This window comes from Apus apus, chromosome 6 (genome assembly GCF_020740795.1).
Source record: "Apus apus isolate bApuApu2 chromosome 6, bApuApu2.pri.cur, whole genome shotgun sequence".
Classification (NCBI taxonomy): Eukaryota; Metazoa; Chordata; class Aves; order Apodiformes; family Apodidae; genus Apus; species Apus apus.
Genome location: NC_067287.1, coordinates 10,070,304 through 10,089,555, shown reverse-complemented (window position 1 = coordinate 10,089,555; position 19,252 = coordinate 10,070,304). Strand labels below are relative to the sequence as shown.

The following is a 19,252-nucleotide window of genomic DNA, read 5'->3' as shown; positions in this document are numbered from 1 at the left end:
CCCTCAAGTCCCTCTCTACAGAGCACCAGACCTCACCTCTCATCCCTGCCTGTCCTCTGCCTGGCACCTGCCGAGTTTGGCAGTCACATTTTTCAGGGTGCTCAAAGACCACATTGACACCACAGAATGACCCACACCTGGCTTGGAAAAAATGCCCGTCAGCTGCCCTGGCTTTGCAGCACTGACAATGAGGTTTTTCTGTTTGCAGAAGACTGTTCAGCTGTGTAATCTCCAGCTGCTGATACATGCGTGACCCATTAGGTGCAGAAGATCAGGTGAGCTTGGGTGGGGGTGGCCTTCAGAGAGCTGTCTTTAGCCTCCCTGTTAAGTGGACTGAGCTTTTATGCATTATGAACTGGTGACTCACACTTAAGAGGTAGTGCTTGTGGGCTTATGTGGAAAATAAACATTGTGCCTTTGTGGGAAAGAACAGATCCTTCTCCTTGCCTGATAAAACAACAGTTGTCAGCATCCACGTGTCCCATAAGGTTCAGGGGCTCTGGAATCTGACAAAGGACCCATTTCTCAGGGCCATTCTGTGTCCCCACACACTGAGACAGCCTTGACATCAGAACCTGACAGGTAAAACTGCCTGCAGAATGCCTGGAACAGTCCTTTGTGCATGAAAGCTTTCCTACCCATCTCCATGGAGCAGTGACTGCATGGATCCAGAGGACAGTTCAGCAGCAGCATAAGTTATCTACTTCCATGGCCAATTAGTGTCACAGACGTATAAGCTCATACGTGCACTCACAGTCCCTGGCTGTGTCCTCTGCTCTTCACAAGTGCTGCCATATCCATCTGCCTGCTCATCCCCTGCCAATCTCAGCCCTGCCAGCTTCTGTGCACCGACCAAATGGTCAGTGGAAACTGAATGTGGAGGGCACATAACCCCATCAGTCCAGAGGCCATCAAACTGATCCAGCTCCCCTTTATAATTAAAAGTTTCCACATTAAATTAGATTAAATCATTACAGTTTGCAATTCTTATGTACTATGTAGACTAGAGACATCATCTGTTGCATGAACTAGTTGCAGAAGCCAGTACTTGTGTGTCCTCCCACTAGGGCTTGGGGACTCACCACACAGAAGATCTTGCAACAAGCAGAGAAGCCTCAGGGTGCAAATGGGGCAAGAAGGGCGATGGCTCCTCCTCACCTCCACAGTAAAGCTTCTTCACAGGGGTGGAACAAGCAAAAAGGAGAATAAAGAGGCACAGAGGAGCTGCACTGCCAAGCAAAAAGCAAACAATGATAAAAAAAGCAGGAGACTGGAGGACATGCACCTGGAGCTGGAGAAGGGCTCTTGTGCCTTGGCTGTACTCAAACTGTGCATGAGGGTAACACCTCTTCCCGCAGGGCTCCCCATCAGGCTTCACACATGCCGAGGGTCCCAGCTACACCTTCCCCTTCAGCTACCTGTCCTAGTCATTTTCCCAATATATTATTTTGCAGGATTTTGCCCTACATGGTTTTTACATCCCCAAACACTCTCACTGCCTCCAGGATGCACCAACTAGCTGGGCCACTGAAGCTGACAGCAGGCAAGCTGAACATATGTGCACCTCCAAAACCACCCACAGGCTTCTGAAAGGCTGGCAGCCAGCCTGCCTCTATGGACCAGGGGGTCAGGTCTCCTCACCACACGGAGCCAGAAACCCTCTGAGCCAGGCCCGGTGCGGTGCAAGGGCAGCAGATGTAGCCCCTGCTGAGCCTACAGCCCCCGGCAGGGAAGGGAGCCTGGGCACCGTGGGATGAGGGGAAGCAGGAGTGCAGGCACAGGGAAGGCAGCAAACACAGCTCTCTGGCTCAAAAATGAGAGAGAAGAGTGCTGTGGAGAGGAGACGGGGTGTAGTGGAAGGCTGAGAGGTGACATGTGGCAATTTGTAGAGCATCACGCGTGATTAGACCAGGTAGGGAACAACACTCCATTTTGTCCTCCCTCGCAGATTAACTTTTGATGTTCTATATTAGGAACTGTGATCTAGTTCATTGCCGATGATTAGTCACTTGCAAGTGCAGTCCCAACCTCTCCCTGCTGTGCATCGGAACCTGCTCACCCACCGGAACCCTTCCCGCCGTTGTGCAGCCGCTGCCAGGACGGGGGGCACCTCGCCAAGTTCCTCACTGCCCCTAAGTGAGGGACACAGCTCGTGTCCCCCCCAAACTCCACGACCTTACCCACCCTGCAGAAACCATCGGGGCTGCCGGTGGGCAGGAAGGCCCCAGCGCCGCGAGAAGCACCGGGCTCCCCCGCGCTGGTCTCCATCCTTGGGGAATTCCGGAGAAGGCGCCAGTTCCCCCCATTCCTCCACCCGGGGCACTGAATCCCCCCGGTCCCAGCTGATGCTCGTAGGTCACCCCTTCAGGGCAAGGACCGACCCGGGCAGAAAACCCGCCGGGACCGCAGGCGGAGCCGGGGAGGACGGGGAGCGCAGCCCGGGGAGCGCAGCCCCGGGGCCGCCGCCCGCTCACGCCCGCCCCTCCCGCGGGCGCCGGGGGCCGGGCCGGGTCGGGAGAGGCGGTGCCGGCAGGCAGGACGGGCCGGGCCGAACCCAGCACAGCCAAGCGGAGCCGGGCCGACCCCATCCAGAGCCCAGGCGAGGCGCCGGCAGCAGCGCCGGGCGGGCGGGCAGCCCGCATCATGTCCCCGCTCCGCGTCTGCATCGTCGGCTCTGGGAACTGGTGAGTGCCGCAGAGCGGGGATGGGGGGGCTTCGTCCCCTCTGCCTTCCTCATCCAGCCCTTTCCCCACCCCCCCCCCCCCATTTCTTTCCAGTTTTCTCCCCTTTTCCCGTTCCCTCTGCACGCCTCCCCGCAGCAGGGCGGCACACCGGGACCGGGCCGGGCCGCCCCCTCCGCCGCTGCCGGGGGCTTCGCAACAGGTGCGGGGAGCGGCGGGGGAGGGTCTCCCTGGTGCTGAAGCCGCGGCCCCGCCGTCCCCCGTCTCGTCCCAGCCCCGCGGGCAGGCAGCGGCCTCCCTGAGAACCTGGGAAGGGCTCGGGGCTCCCGCCGCACCCAGCCCCCGCAGCGCGGTGAGGGGCTGCGAGGCTGCGGAGCTGGGGCTGCCGGCGCTGCGGGCAGGGCCCAGGAGGCTCAGATTGAAGCATCCAGGAGCGAGAGGAGGGTGGTGATGCTCTTTGTGTTCTTTTAAAGGAACCGCGACACGGGCTTCACTTCAAGCCACGACTTACTGGCACCTTTCACTTCCATCTTCCTCAGCGTATCATAGAATAGAGGGGTGGAAGGGACCTCAAGGACCATCGGGTCCAGTCTTTTGGTCTAGACAAGATGGCCCAGCACCCTGTCCAGCTGAACTTTAGAAGTGTCCAGTGCTGGGGAATCCACCTCTGCCCTGGGGAGATTATTACGAAGGCTGGTTGTTCTCAGGGTGAAAAATGTCATTTTGCATCAGGGTGCAGATTCAGCCTTGTACAGGCATTGCATCCCTGTCCCCCCTTTTTATCCTCATCCCATCCATAAGAATACATTTGCTACTGCTCAGTCCTTCTTAGCCAAGACAAAAGCTCTGCAGAGCTCCTCAGGTCTGACAGGCCCCATTTAAGTCTGCAGACACTGTCTCACTGGACTTTGCATCTTACTTTTCTTACAGTTTATGTAAGCTGAGCAGAAACAAACAGCCCAACATGAATGTGCATGCACTTGGCATTAGCAAACCCAGCCCCTAGGTAGTTCTGTGGAATGTTTCTGTGCAAGGAGAAAAATACCTGACAGCTAAGTGGAAGAAAATGCCCTAAAAATTCAATAGGTGAGGGAGTGGTTGCTTGTGAGCTGCTGAGAACAGAGTTAAAGCACAGCTCTTTGCATTAGTGCCTTGCAAAAACCAGTGCACTGTTCTCTGAGCCCCCACGTGCATGACATCTCTCAGATACAGCCCTTGACACGTACCTGCACAGCTGAGTCTTCTTTGGGAACTCTCCATCAGATGCCTGGCTTTCTCTGGCCCTGATGGACACAGTTCTGCACCAGCGCTTCCCAAATGTCGCCATCATCGTGTCATTCCAGCACTTGCATCCTCCTCTGCTGCCCTCGTCTCTCACACCTTAAACACAGGTGTCTGAGCCTGTGCAGGCAGCTCGTGGTCACTTCCAAGACCCTCAACAACCCTGGCTGCATGCCTGGGAGTCAGCTTTCACCTCTGGCCAGCCCCCATTGCCAGCCTTCATCATCCGCTTGCTGCACCCTGCAGTGAGCACCTCCTGCCTCTCCCAGGCGGTCCCCTTGCTGTAAGACATTCTCCAAAGCCACTTAGCTGTCTTCCTTCAGATCTGTACTCAAGAAAGTTCTTTTTTTTCACATGTACCTACAAACTTGGAAAGAGTTATGCCACAGAGATCCCCAGCTCATTCAATATTATCTACTTATTCATACCACCTGTCTCCCTGGGCCCGTATTTTGCTTCCTACCTTAAGCTTAGACTGCAAAATCTTACAGGGGAGGAGAGAAACATCGTGTTTCAATCACATCTATTCATAGCCTCTGTGGAAGAACAGGTTGTCTTAGCACAACACTGAACTATAATGTTTGTCTTTGGCAAACATTTTTTTCAGATGTTCCTCCTGACAGTTCAGACCACTGTTTGTGAGCCTTTCCTGCAGCTCAGAGACGTGGCTGACACAGGACATGGCATGTTGCAATAGCTCCTGTTGGCTGCAGAAATGCAGCAGGGCACGAGGGACTTACTAAACCAACACTGCCAGGAGACTCATGACTGACGTGGTTAAGCCAAGTGCTGCACCACTTTCTGCGGTTGCCAGCCAGGTGCAGGAGGCTTTGTTTTTATGTTAATCATGGTTCAGTTACCTGTTTTTAAAAACAGAGGTTTAATTCACTGCCTGGCCCTTCAGAATCCAAAAGCTGTCCCAGTCTTAGATCCGTTTGGACTGCAGAGTCCTCAGCAAAGATCCAGGTTGAACCAGGTTCTCAGCTTCAACATGGACAGATGGCCAGGCTTATTATGGAGCTGCATGGAAGGAAAACAAGAGCCAGTAGTCATAATTGAATCAGAGGAGGTTCTGACTCAATATATAAAAAGAGGAGAGACAGAAACACCCTAAGATAATAATAAAGCACTGTGTCAGGTTTCACAGAGAGGAGGTGGTCCTTGGAGATTTTTCGAGGCAACTGAACACAGCCCTGAGCAACCCATCTGGACTCAGTGGTGTCCCCACCTTGGAGAACTCTCATGGTCCCTTCCAATCTGAGAAATACTGTAATTTTAAAACATTGGGATAGTTGGTTAAGAAAGAGACTGGAGGGAGACATGATCACCCTCAAGCATCTAAAGAAGAAATCAATAGTTCACCCTTCTAGAAGAGAAACGGGCTTAAACTGCAGTAAGAAAGACTTAGGTTAAACACAAGGATGATCTTTCTAATGCTAAGGATAGGAAAGTCCTGGGATGGGCTGGTTGGGGAAAGGAAGAGACCTGCAAATGCTGAGATCTTTAAAATCTCCTCAGAAAAACTATTAGGGACATCGTAAGTATATTTGACTGCCCTTTGTGTTGGGAAGGGACTAGCTGCTCCAGGGGATCCCTTCAGCTCTCTTTTTTTCACCAGATCTGATGTGTGCCACAAACACTTTCATATTCACATATGTAAATAATGGAACTTATCTGAGTCATTCTACATCAAAGCTTTCTCATTATACTGATAGGAAATACCCAGATAAAAGCTGTCTTTTTCTTAGCAGTATGTAAATCACTTCTGATATGAGTTAACATAATTGGGGAAAAGGAATTGATTGGCAGTTTTCACCTTTTAAAGTTACCTCTGCCTGCTGTTAATCTTCACTAAATTGAGTTTTGGACTAAAAAAAACCATGGTGAAGTCTTATATATATATATGAGTGTCCTTGGTTTTCTTTGCATAAGCATCCCTCTTCTGCCAAGCCTATGTAGTCTATTGAACACCACCTTCACAGACAGAGCAGTTCTTCTCCCCAAAGCTCATCAATGATGACTGAATTTTAAATGGACTAAGTAAAACAGAGCATCAGGTTTTGAACTGTTTGGTAGTCTTCCGGGAAGTATTTTCTCTGATGACAACTCGGTGCCTTTTAAACATTAAATCTTTTCTCCCCCAAATCCTCATTCATCTAAACAGAAACCAGATGAAAAATACTGACATTTATGGAGCTTTATACCTGAGGTATCTTCAACAACATCTTGTCAATAGAAAAATATTTGAGTGGCAACATCCAACATAGGGGTAATGACAGCTCTGCTGGAAGATGAGATTTATCTACTGAGAGAACAGATACTCCTGATGGGAGTCTTCAGCACAACCCGGACAATGGCTTTCGATCTCAGGGTTATCCATAAAAAATAACTTCTCTTCTTAATACACATTTATTGTGCTGAGCCACAGTTCCTCCTAAGCTCAGGCCTTGATTGTGCTTTTCTGTTCAAAGCAGGACAAGAGAGCCAGAATGTAAGTAATTTTAAAGATAATACTTCTCTTATAGTAAAGCTTCACCCCTCAAACATTTCACCCCTAAAACTTTTCTCTCTGTATTTTAAACGACCAAACCCAATAGTCCTCTTCTAGAAAGAAAGCATTACAGCCACTCAGGATACAGATACAACACTGAGGAATGTGAAACCTGATCTAAGTAGGATTTCTTTATCAACAGATTAGGATGAAGCCCTTGTTCTTTTATTACTTCTTGAGCAATTTAGCCTTGTGCAAACCTGTTACATCAAAAAAAAAAAATGGTTGAGCCAAGGAGAACCAGTTACAATGTGGTTTCCCTTTGAACCATGGACAGCACAAACCTACCTGGACTTTGTCTTGGATATACTTGAGACCTTTATTGGTTCCAGAAAACATATCAGAGCTCAATCCTGTTCATGCAGGTATTGTACAAGTGGGTCAGAGGACAAGAACATTGCAGTTGGAGCTCCCATTCAGTTGTGTTAATAAAATGGCCAGTACTTTAAAGTAGTATTAAAATGGAAAGAGGCAACAGAAGAGTAAAAATAATCACCCTTCCTCCCCATATAACTCAAACAGCATAAGTCATACTTCAGGTATTTTGTGTGGGGCTTTTAATTCTCTCTTGCCAAGAAAATAACTGAATGTTTGCAAGGCTGCAGTGGTGCTGGGGAAACAAAATTGTTGTCTGAACTGAGATTAAAAAATGGTCAGCATGAGTGAAGCAGAGTAAACTGCATGGTTAGAATGCCCTCAGGCTGCAACTACTGCAGATCCTGTTACAGTGATAATTAGAACAATAAAGGGAAACCATCAGGTTGAGGATTATTTTAAGAAAACAACGATTCCTGAGGACTTATCTGTTACATAAAACCCTTATTGCAACTGTTTGCTTATTGGTAGGAAAGTGGGATGCATCTATTTTAGATGAGATGCACAAAGACTGTCACAGCAAGGTCGTTCAGCACTGCTTTGCCACCTGGACTATTTGACATTTTTTGGTCTTCAGAAAAAAAGAATTATCCAAGAAGCAAGAAAGATTTTAATCCCAGAAACTACATTGTTAGTGCTATTGATGGTATCCTCACTTTATAATATTTGACATGACTTCAGATCCCTTATTATAGTTATATTTTCTCTAGTTCTACTTTGTGTTTTTAAACTGAGGGGTTTTTGATGGAGGATTTTCTTTCTTATAAGTGTAGCAAGAACCTGAACAGCTGAACAGCTTTTAGAAGTTACTATGTTTAAAGTTATTTGTGTTTTCCAATTCACAAGAAAACTATTTGTTTCTTATTATTTCAACTCTTTTTAATTTTAAAGGGGATCAGCCATAGCAAGAATCATTGGCAAAAATGTCCAGAAGTCCAACAGATTTGATCCTACTGTCAAGATGTGGGTATTTGAAGAGATCATCAATGGAAGAAAACTGTCAGAGATAATGAACCAGGAACATGAAAATGTTAAATATCTGCCTGGATACAAGATACCAAAAAATGTGGTAAGTTGGAGAAAAAAAATAATCACAGAAATATAAGAGAGAAAAATAAGGGAGGCAACATCTGGCAAAGTTAAAAACTAGGAAGTAACGCTCTACTTCCTTCTGGTTTGCCACTTAACTCACTCCAGTATTTACATATAACTCCCTGCTGGGACTTCTACTTGTCTTGTATTTCACATGCAACTTGAAACACCCAGGTGTGTCAGGTGCTGCTAATGCACCATCCTCCTCACTGACCAAGATCAGCATAATTCCAGAAATGGCAGCCAGAGATCTGTCTACACTGAGCTGAGGTATTGCAAACCCACAGCACCTTCTAGGAAAAAGGGGAAAGCCACTGTTCTCCCTGCTTGTAAAAGAGAATTCAACAGCACAGCCAACAGCTGTGGCTTACAAGGAGATGAATAATAAGCTATTGACTTATGGGTGATTTCAGGAGAGCAATACACTGCTATATAAAGTATTTCATTTTCATGAACATTTAAAATACCAGGTTATGCATTTTTACTTAATCAGCTTAAATAATTTACTGCTACCTAAACAGCCAAAGCCCCTCACCATGCTTGCTTAAGATTTTGCCAAATGCCAGTGTTTTGTGAATTAAAGGAAGTAGCACCATGTTTCTGGAACAGCTGCAGCTGTAGAAGGAAGTTGAGACACTGCACGTGCTGGGTCTCCTTGCTTGGACAGTGTCTATACTCAGTACTCCTTTTAGTGCTGCAACTGCATGTTTGCACTCCTGTGGTTTGAACTTGGCACACAGTTCTCCTGGGTTACAACTGACATGTCACTTATTTTTATGACCTTCCAACACATCATCAGGCTTATCATCAGATCAGCCTCTTCCTGTCTGTAGGCAGAGTCTGAGGTTTTACCAGCAAAAATCAGCTGGTTGCAGTAGAGCCTGAAGGGACCCTCATGCCTTCATCTCCAACTGAGGAAAAAACCACCACAAACAAAACTTAATTTTTTCCTTGCATTACTCTGTGACATTTTTTGAGAAACCAGAGCCCTGTCTGTACAGCACTGCCAGCCTCTGCCCTGCTCCTGCTTTGATGTTTTCCCAGAGAAGCAGCTTTGCTGCAGTTTTGGTTCTCCCACTGGGAATCCTGTTTGCTCTAAGGCAGTGTGCTCCAAGGCTGCATCCAAGGGTGACATTTGCTCTGATTGCAAACTGCTGGTGACAGCAGGCTCAAGGTCACCTGCCGTGGCCTCTGTAGCCCAGCTTGAATTGTTCTTCTGAGTAACACTAGCATTTGGAGGAAGATAGAACTTGTCAGTTATTAAGCTTGTTGGGTAATTTTTTCTAACTATTGGTCAAGTTACTATACATTTAACACAACCAACCATCTCATCCCAAGTATTATTATCATCTGTGCCTTTTGAGATAGTTCATTCCTGGGTAACTCTAAGCTAGTGACCTAGGGAAACTAAAGACAGCCATAAGAGGCTCTGTCTCACCACCCTGCTTCATTCCTGGGCTCACTGGTGCTACCACTCATTCCAGCAGAACCATATGGGGTTGCTCAGTACCTTCAGGAACCACCTGAAGAAGCTGAACCAGCAAAAGGGCTTCCCAGGCCAGGACAAGTTCAGAAAATCTATCATCTTTATCCATACAGGGCTAGGATGGAAGGCAAGTTAAAAGCAAAGTTTTTAAAAACTCAAACCTAACAGAGGCTGCTTTGGATATTTCAGCAGAGAGCTGCAGTTGCTTGCATGAAGAGCTAGCAGCTATGCCACACTGCCTTTTAACATTAAAGACGTTTAGTGTTCCATGGCTTTGGCACATTGGTATCTTGCAGGGTGTGTGGGTTCCTACCTGGCATGAGGAGGCTCATTTCAGTTGTCGCTCTCGTCCCAGGTGGCTGTACCAGACGTGGTTGAAGCAGCAAACGGGGCAGACATTTTAGTGTTTGTTCTGCCACATCAGTTCATTGGACGAGTCTGTGAGCAGATTGCAGGCCAGATAAAACCCGGGACATTTGGGATTTCCCTGATCAAGGTAAGTTATCATCTCCACAAGACTGGATCTGTACGGAGCAAATAAACTCTCTTTGACTTAAGGGCAGGAACTCCAGGCCTCAGCTGTGTGCCCTGCATAAACATGAGCATTTCTTTCTGCAAGAGTTAAAACTCAGCCAGCCTTCTGCTGCTCACGTGGCCATGGAGAGAAAAGCATGGGGCAACCCAGCCAGGCTCAGAGTAACCCTTCTTTGCCAACCATCTTTAGCCTGGATGGGTTCCCACTTGGACCAGCAAGGAGGTGAAAATGGGCAGAGGGAGGGCTGCATAAGCTGGTGCTGCTGTTGCCAGAAAAAATACTCAGACTACAACCTCAATTAACTCTTAAACATGAAGAGGGCTGGGTCAAATTGCCTCTTCCAAGTACACACTAAAGCTGTTCTTGGCTGCATTAACATGGCACATAAACGCTAATGATTTTGCAGAACTGAAGCAATTTCAAGCTGACATGAACTGAGGAATCTCTTTTTAAGGCTATAAGTACCAGATTATCATAATCTTAAAAGGAATTCATATTTTAAGAGAATCCCAAACTAAACGTCAGAGGCAGAGTGTAGGAATATAGTCTTCTCTTGGTTGCATTACAGGAAATACCCAATTTAAAATAAGAAATGTAATTCAAGTTTTCAGACTGCAATATCAGCTCTTCCCCCCCCCCCTTTTTTTGTTTTCTCCCTATAGCAATTGCATTACCAGCTCCAGTACACAGAGGAGTGGGAGAGGAAGAAAATTCCTGCAAATTCACTTGTTTCTTCAGTGAAAAAAAAAAAAAGCACTCCAAGACAGTTCAATGCACTCCTTAATACCAACAAAGCAGCCAGATTAATACTTAGTTCTTGCAAAAAAGCCACTGCTTGTAAGCTTAATGTAAAAGTCTGGTTCTGTACCACAAGAGTTTAACACAAAGGAAAAATACAGCATCAAAGAAAGCCTCAGGACAGCAGTGCTGGCTGAGAGGCCACCAGCAGGGTTACCTTGACTGTCCCTACTTTCTCCTTGAACTTGCAGTTATCAAAAGTACAAACCCAGAGCATTTGTATGAATGGCTAATGCAAGTGAATGTAAGGCCCAAATCCTTCCAATTTAAACCAGAGAGCTGCAGGCAATAGGGCACCTTCTGCTTTATCAGTGCTTTATACCATTGTAATTTTCCTACTCTAATAACTTGGCTTTGACTGTCACCTTTTCTTCAGGGGATCGATGAGGGGCCCGATGGCCTGAAGCTCATATCTGACCTCATCCGAGAGAAACTGCAAATAGAAATCAGTGTGCTCATGGGGGCCAACATAGCCAAAGAAGTGGCTGATGAGAAGTTCTGTGAAACCACCATTGGTAACTATTGCAACGAGCAAACCAGAGCCAAGAGCTGTGTTTTAATGCCACCTGTGGCTGGGCAGCAGGATAACCTCTGGGGGGGGCAGGGGGATGTGGTGGGTCCTGTGTGGTTCCTGAGGGGTGCTGTGGGTGCAGTGCCTGCTGAGCTCCTTCAGGGAAGCAGCGTGATTTGCAGGGAGTTCAGTGCTGGCAGGATCAGGTCCAAACTGACAGTGGCTTTCAGTGCTGACAGCTAATTTCACCCATTAAAAAATTACAGCTTAATCCTGTTTCTGTAGGAGTTGGCAAAAAGCCACCTTTTATGTCTGTACAGCTCAACCCTGAGCACCTCGGCAGCTGATGCACTAGACAGTCCAGACAGAGAACTGCAATCAGAAGCTCAGATGTGCTCATGCTCCCTGAGGTGTATTTTTCCATCTTCAAATTTATTTGTAAAAAAACCCAACAACTCCAAAGAACAAAAAATCCCCAGTAATTTTCTGTTCCTCCCTCCCATTCAGCCTGCTTGCCAAGACATAGCCTCAGATCCTCCCAGAACTGGGTCTGACCTGACTGGGGAAGTTCATCCAGTAGTTTTTAAAACACATTGACTTTTAAAATAAGCAAAAATTACAGTTACATCCTTCCATAGCTAGGGAAGGCAAACAAATAAATTATTGCTGCAATACTGTTGCTTTGCCTTGCAAAGGTTACAGTAATAGTAAAAACTGTACCAGCTGGATATTGTTGCTGGCAGAGCAACTGGTCAGAAATAGGACTCAACATGATTTGGGGAGTTGAGCAACATTTATTTTCTTGGGGGGAATTTAACCTCTGCTGTCCCAGTTTGAAGCCATGCTGTGATGATGACTGGAAAGAGCTCTGCCCCTTGCTCTTGTCCTCATGGAAAGCCATGTAGCCCAGAAACAACCACCTCAAAGAGACTGAATATCCCCAACATCAATTTTTGTGAAGAACGAGAAGCAAACGCAAAGTTGCTTGTGAGGTGGGGCAGAAACCCCAGAGCTACCAGAGTGTGGTGCTTCAGGCTACTAAAACTCACTGTTAAGCTCTCCCTGCAGGAAACCAAGCTGACTCAGATTCAAAAGCCTTTTCCCCTTGGGCCAGAGGCTCTCTGGACACAGGCAAACCTCAGCCCCTTTACATCCAAGGGCTCCCTACCCTTCCTCTCCACACCTACAGTGAGTGCTGCAGTGACATGATACATGACCCCAGCAGAACTGGTACCAAAAATGTTTGAGCAGTGCCAGCATTCAACCTCATAATCTGTGGATCTCCCTGTAATTGCAAATTAATTGGGCCTTAATCATTGTGCTCCGTAACAACACTTAGCAATTATACCAGTTTACATTTTCAAAGCAGCAATTACACCCTCGTGCTGTACAAAGAGACTTGTAAATATTATGTTTTGCAAGGTTTGTGGTTATACAAGCTTTCTCAGGCAGGAAACTGCATTAGCCAGTACATACTTTTAAGTTCTTTAAAGTATTATTAAGTGATACCTGGTCAATGCCTGGGACTTGCATACCTTTAACACTGGCTTCCAGCAGCAGGAACTGCTGTCACACAAAACTCTTGTTTAGCAACACCCAGTTAGGCTTTGTGGTCTCAGTAAAGTGATCCCTGGGACCTTATTTCAGGTTTCAGTTAATTGTGTGTACTCTGAAACATTGGGAAAAAATCCTCTAACTGTCATCCTTCCTTCCCACAGGCTGCAAAAACAAAAAACAAGGGGAGATCTTTAAAGAATTAATGCAGACCCCCAATTTCAGGATTACCGTGGTGCTTGATTCTGATACAGTGGAGCTTTGTGGAGCCTTAAAAGTGAGTGGTTTCAAACAAAAAATTTTTATTAGGGCCAATTTCCACCCTCACCTGCATCTTCTGTAAGCCACAGGGTCTGAGTCCTGCCATCATGTCATACAGTGAGCACAGACAAGATGTGAAGTTTGCATCCAACCTGTAAAAAAGAGAACATTTACTTAAAAATACAACTGCTGGGAAAGCATTTCAAAGTAGTTGTATTTTGATCTTTATTTTACTGGAGGCACCTCTGCTTCGGAGGGCAGAATTTAGTCCACTGTGTTTTCTTGTTTGCATGTTGCAAGCACATGGAACAAGGATTCTTACTACAGATAGGAGCTCCCACTAGTAACTTATCTTCATGGCTGGAGTAGTAACTAGAAGGTGCACATCAGAAACAGCGTGCTGTGTCCACATCAAGATCCCAGGCTGGATCAGAAATGATACCAAAATCACCAAGTTTCCAATGAGGAGACACTTGAGTGAATCTCAAATGTCCTAAAATTTACTCTGGCTTGTGATCCTTTGTACTTTTTTATATATTCAATAATTTGTACTTCAAGAATTCACCTTTCTTTGCAGAAGGGGCATGACTGGCTAGGAAAGAATTGGTCCAGTGTAACCTTAGATACAAAAAGAAAAGTTTCTTTACATACAAACCCAAATATCCCCCAGGTTTTGCTTTTGGGCACAGACTGGAGCTGGAGCAGAGTGCAAGAGGGGAGAGAGGTTTCCGCTTTGTGGGAAATCTTGGCTGTTCTTGAAATCAATACTCTGGCATTGCCTTTGCTAAACAAACTAGAATCTCTATGTCTGGAGCAAACACTTCGGTGGCAATACTGAGTGACATATGTACTCATATACAGTGAAATACAAATATTTGAGGACTTTTTAGGGGGTGGAAATTGGGAGGTGGGAAGGGAGGCGTGCAGGACAATGGTGAGGAGTTGTGAAGATGTTTAGGATCCTGAGAGATTTGTTTAGAGGTGTCGAAAAGGGCAGTTCTTCTGACAGTTTTTGTAGAGAAAACTAAATTTTGATCTACTGCATCACCTGTACATAGAACCCATGCCTGTTTAAATTAAAGACTCACAGAGAAAGTCTAGAAAGGCATTATACCTTTTGGGATATTTTAAATAGTTAAGAAGTCACCAAGTCCCAACTTGGAACTAGCAGAAAAACAAACCATGAGTTGTGTACATACTAGATGATTGCATGTTAAATATTACTATGTTAAACGAGCTGCTTTGATTTTTGCCCATGGGAATAACAGTGGATAATTCATAATAATCTTCTAGAAGTCCATCTAGTTTTGTTCAACAGAAACTAGCTGGCCACCTTCTTCATAAGATAAACTTAGAACCATAGAACATGTGGGGTTGGAAGGGACCTCTAAAGGTCATTTAGTCCAGTCTCCCCTGCAGTGCAGAGGGACCTTTTTAACTAGATCAGGTTGCTCAGAGCCTTGTCAAGCCTGACCTTGAACATCTCCAGGGTTGGGGCCTCCACCACCTCTCTGTGCAATCTGTTCTAGTGTTTCACCATCCTCATGGTAAAGAACTTATTCCTGATATCCAATCTGAATCTACTCTGCTCTAGTTTAAGGCCATTGCTCCTTGTCCTATTACTACACAACCTTGTAAACAGCCCATCCTAGCTTTCCTATGGCCCCTTCAGGTACTGGAATGCCACTATAAGGTCTCCCTGGAGCCTTCTCCTCTCCAGGCTGAACAATCCCAGCTCTCTCAGCCTGTGTTTGTAGGAGAGGTGCTCCAGCCCTTTGATTATTTTTGTAGCCCTTCCCTGGACTCGTTCCAATAGGACGATGTCCCTCTTGTGCTGAGGGCTCCACAGCTGGACACAGTACTCCAGGTGGAGTCTCAAAAGAGCAGGGTAGAGGGGCAGAACCACCTCTCTTGACCTGGTGGCCACGTGGCTTTTGAGGCAGCCCAGGATGCAGCTGGCCCTCTGGGCTGCAGGCTCACATTGTTTGCTCATGTCCTACTCGTGTCAAACTTACAGCCTTTAGAAACTGACCCTTGTTCTGGTGAAGAGATGTGTGGGGCTTCCTTCAAGCTGAGCTCACGCAGTTGAGCCGCACGCCTTGCCTGAACATTTCCTGTCCTCCTCTCTCTTTCGCACTGCCCTGTTTCCAGAACATCGTGGCGGTGGGAGCTGGGTTCTGCGACGGGCTGGGCTACGGTGATAACACCAAGGCAGCAGTGATACGCCTGGGCCTTATGGAAATGGTGGCCTTTGCCAAGATGTTCTGCAAGGGATCAGTATCAATAGCCACTTTTCTGGAAAGCTGCGGCGTCGCTGACCTGATCACTACCTGCTATGGGGGTCGCAACCGAAAAGTAGCCGAAGCCTTCGCTCGCACAGGAAAAGTAAGGAGGGTTTTGAAATGTTTTACACTAAGGCATGAAGAAACCCTTCCCCATTTTACACAGGCATTATGAGCTGTTTACCTTCTTGATAACTGCTGGTATCTGACCCAAGTCAATCGGTCTCCTTTCTTCTAGTCCATTGAGGAACTGGAAAACGAGATGCTGAACGGACAAAAGCTACAAGGTCCTCAGACCTCAGCTGAAGTCTACAAGATTCTGAAACAGAAAAATATGCTGGATAAGTAAGTGCTTTTACTTTAAAAAAACACAATCCATGACAGATTGAGAGGGATTTGTAACCTCCCTAAGAATTCTTGTGTTTAATTATCTCCTTCATTTCTGTAACAAATGCTTCCCCCATCTTGGGCCACTCTTCGAGCATGGCTTAGCCTGACCCCTCGTTGCCACGGTCAGTAGGATGGGATAAACAGTGTTAGGAAAAACAAGCCACAGACACAGAGAAAACAAACACCAACAAAAAATAGTAATCCAAAGGAGCTACCCAAACATTCCCATTCCCCTCAAGGAGACTGAAGGGCACGCACACACAGTCAGCTTGCAAAGACGATCTATGGGGCAAAGGGTTTTCTCAGTGTACCACCAGGACAGCCTGCAGCAGTACTGCTCTCAGTGCAAACGTTAAGGAGGTTATCTCAGTGTCCAGTGCAGGGGTAACTCCTAATCAGAACATTTTATAGGTATTTTATAGGTAATGTGTGCTGATACCAGTGCTTTAGTGCTCTAGTTATCTGGGGCAAAGTAAGATTATTTATCGTTTGAAAGCTTTGTCTCTGCTTACACAACAGAAGAGCTGAACCTCCCTCCATCCCATTCCCTCTCACATGGTAGCAGTTCTGACAGGTCAAATGCTGCTAAATGAATACTTTAAAAAAAAATCCTATTAGACTTATAACAGATATAGTATATTCAATTGGCATTATCTTTCAGAAATGAGAGAGAAAAGAAAAGCTTATTTTGACAGGACATGAACTTTACATCAAAATTTGATCTAGTAAGTATCCCTATAATTGCACTTAGTTACATGCTCAGCTCCAAGTCATTCAGTGGAATCATTTTTTACCACATACTGACTAAACCTGCAAAAGGGAAAGAACCCTCTAAGCCAGGAAAAGGAAATCATTAGACATTTTAATCCTTTTTTAGTCTTTTAGACACCAGCAATGAATACAAATGAATACACATTTTGAACACAGGAGGAAAAAGAAGATATGCAATTCAAGATTTTTTGTAAAGAAATACACTGGATAGGAATTTTTACTCCACAACAGCTCTTTGCTCTCACCCCTTAGAACTACCCCTAGCTTCTCTTAATTGCCCTATATAAAGGGCAATTAAGATATTTATATATATAATTATATATACCCTATATAAAGGTACCTCCAGGTTAGAATTATAGGAGAAAAGTTTTCCTTTCAATGTAAAAAGAAAAAACAAAACAACCAACTAAATCCATCCCCAAAAACCAAAACAAAAAAACCACCCTTTTTTCCATTATAAACAGAATATAAATGTTTATATAAACTTTAACAACTATTTTCATTGCTGTGTGTTTCTTTCAGGTATCCATTATTTACAACCATCTACAAGATCTGCTACGAGGGTCAATCGATCCAGGATTTCATCATGTGCCTGCAGAACCACCCAGAGCACATTTAGAATCCCCCTCTCCCCACTTGCTCCTCACCTTCCCAGGACTTCTGGAAACATTTAAATAAGAGCAACAGGTTGTGTGACAAGACTTGCTGTAAGAGCAACAGAGAATGTCTTTCAGTATCCTCATTCTGGGGGCAAAAATCTGCCTTTCATTTGAACATTGTACCTAAGGAACAGGAAATGAATGTACAATTTAACAGCATTTGAGTAAACTTTGGCCATTTGCTTAGAACTACTTTCTTGCGGATTGAAAGCAGTTCCCCTTGTAGTTTCCATAACAAGAGCTCAACCTAGCTCACGTGAACCTCAACATTTTGCCTACTAATATTACTTACAGAACAGCACAAGATGCAAAAAAAGTGAGCAACTTACCCAAATAAGATTCGTAGTTAATAAAGAAAAAGCTCTGACAGGAATAAGATGCAATCACGTGGGCCAATGTTGGGTTTCAACGATTCCCCTCAAATACAAGTAACATCTTGTATTTTGTGACATTTAGTCCTTCCTTGATTTTCTTCTCCAGTGGAAGCCTCTTTGGAAAAATAGGTATTGTTACTGTGTTCAGACCCACATGAATGTTCAGTAGATGTATAAATAAATCAGTTGCAGGAGCAAGGGAAGGAGAAAGAAGGGGGCTTGGGGTTGTTTTTTGTTTGTTGGTTTTAAATTCAGGACGCTATGAATCCTTGTTAGCAGTCTGACCTTTGTTAGACTTACTGCACTCTGTTACATACAGAAAAAAAGCATTAATAACCACATAAATTTATGTTAGCATCAGGATTTCCCAAGAAGTCACAGTCATTAGTGGGTACTAGCTGAGGGAGGAAGAACTGGAGGTTGAGGAGGAGGATGTGTGCATGGCTCATCCTGCAGCTGGTGCAATGCTGCTATTTTGAGGACTTAAGTAACAATGAAAAAACCCTCTGTGATACTTGACCAATTTTTATACATGCATGAAAGTGACCGCTACAGACGCACAGAAATCCTGCATTTGAAACCAGGCTGCATTTTAACTCCTCTGGGAAACTCCACTGGATTGACAGCAGTGCAGCTCCCACATCTTCCCAGGCTGCAGATTAATGTCCTGATCATGCTGTAGCTTAACACATCTCACACCCTGGAAGAGACATCTCTCTATCTCCTTCTGAAATTTAAACACAAACTGGTTCGTAGACCAGTTTGGTTTTTTTATTTTGCTACGAATGGTGTTCATTTTAGAAACATAACATTTTTAAAACCTTATAGCTGTACTTAGGTAACTTTACATACCTGATGTTTTTCAGAGTTAAAGCCGTCTATGAAATGAACAGTGGCACATTTTATAAGCTTTAATACCCTTTTGAAAGATTCCTATTTTGAGATAAGGCAAATAAAAAGGAGGAGTAACCTACTTTTGCTTTGCTTTATCTGATTTTCCAAAATAGCAGAGAGGAAGGCAAGAGGTTTTTTAATCTCTCTATGTAGTTGCTGTCATATCGCTTAGGGAAAATAAAAAAGCTAGATTAGAAAATCGTCTCCGCTCTGCATTTTAGAGGAATGTCATTTTATCTTTCACATTTGTCAGAGATAGATATATATATACATGTGTATGTGTTACTTGTAATTATAAATATAATGTAAAAATCTCAGTGTTTCAGCTAGTAAAGCTGGCTGGGTACCAAACAGTGGCTGCAGCATCACAGATCCCTGTGGAACAGCAGCTAAGGTGGCTCAGCATTCCCAGCTCCCAGTCCTGTCACAGCCAACGGCTCGGGGCTCCACAGGAACATGCCAGCATTCCTCCAGCTGAAATGGGAATTGTGTGGCCAAATCCTTTACACAAAGCAGAGAGTCTCAATCTTCCATTTCAAGTGGAAAAAGACTTAAATACTGTATAATTTTAAAGTATCAAATACATGAGAATGGGATAGAGAATAGAGGAACCTCCTTACCTCACCAGCAGGCCAAGCTTCTCGTAAGTCATGTGCAAGCTAATAATAATACAGAACATTTTACATGCAAAGTGTATCCAATAACAGTTTAATAAAGTAATCAGTATGCAGACTTGATGTAATTTAACTTTTCAAAA

At 45.1% G+C, this 19,252-nt stretch overlaps 1 protein-coding gene across 1 annotated transcript; it reads left to right on the top strand.

The window, feature by feature from the left end:
• The first annotated feature begins 2,579 nt into the window (after positions 1-2,579).
• On the top strand, positions 2,580-19,250 carry LOC127386354 (glycerol-3-phosphate dehydrogenase [NAD(+)], cytoplasmic-like). The gene is made up of 8 exons (XM_051623280.1): positions 2,580-2,684; positions 7,780-7,957; positions 9,822-9,962; positions 11,176-11,314; positions 13,029-13,141; positions 15,277-15,510; positions 15,646-15,752; positions 17,091-19,250. Exons 1-8 carry the CDS (start codon positions 2,644-2,646, stop codon positions 17,185-17,187), a joined length of 1,050 nt encoding a protein of 349 aa, XP_051479240.1. The 5' UTR covers positions 2,580-2,643; the 3' UTR covers positions 17,188-19,250.
• The last annotated feature ends 2 nt before the right edge of the window (positions 19,251-19,252 follow it).

Coding starts and splice junctions, on each gene's coding strand:
- LOC127386354 (XM_051623280.1), top strand. CDS start 2,644: ATGTCCCCGCTCCGCGTCTGCATCGTCGGCTCTGGGAACTG. Junction 7,958..9,821: donor ACAAGATACCAAAAAATGTG/GTAAGTTGGAGA, acceptor CTCTCGTCCCAG/GTGGCTGTACCAGACGTGGT. Junction 15,511..15,645: donor CCTTCGCTCGCACAGGAAAA/GTAAGGAGGGTT, acceptor CCTTTCTTCTAG/TCCATTGAGGAACTGGAAAA.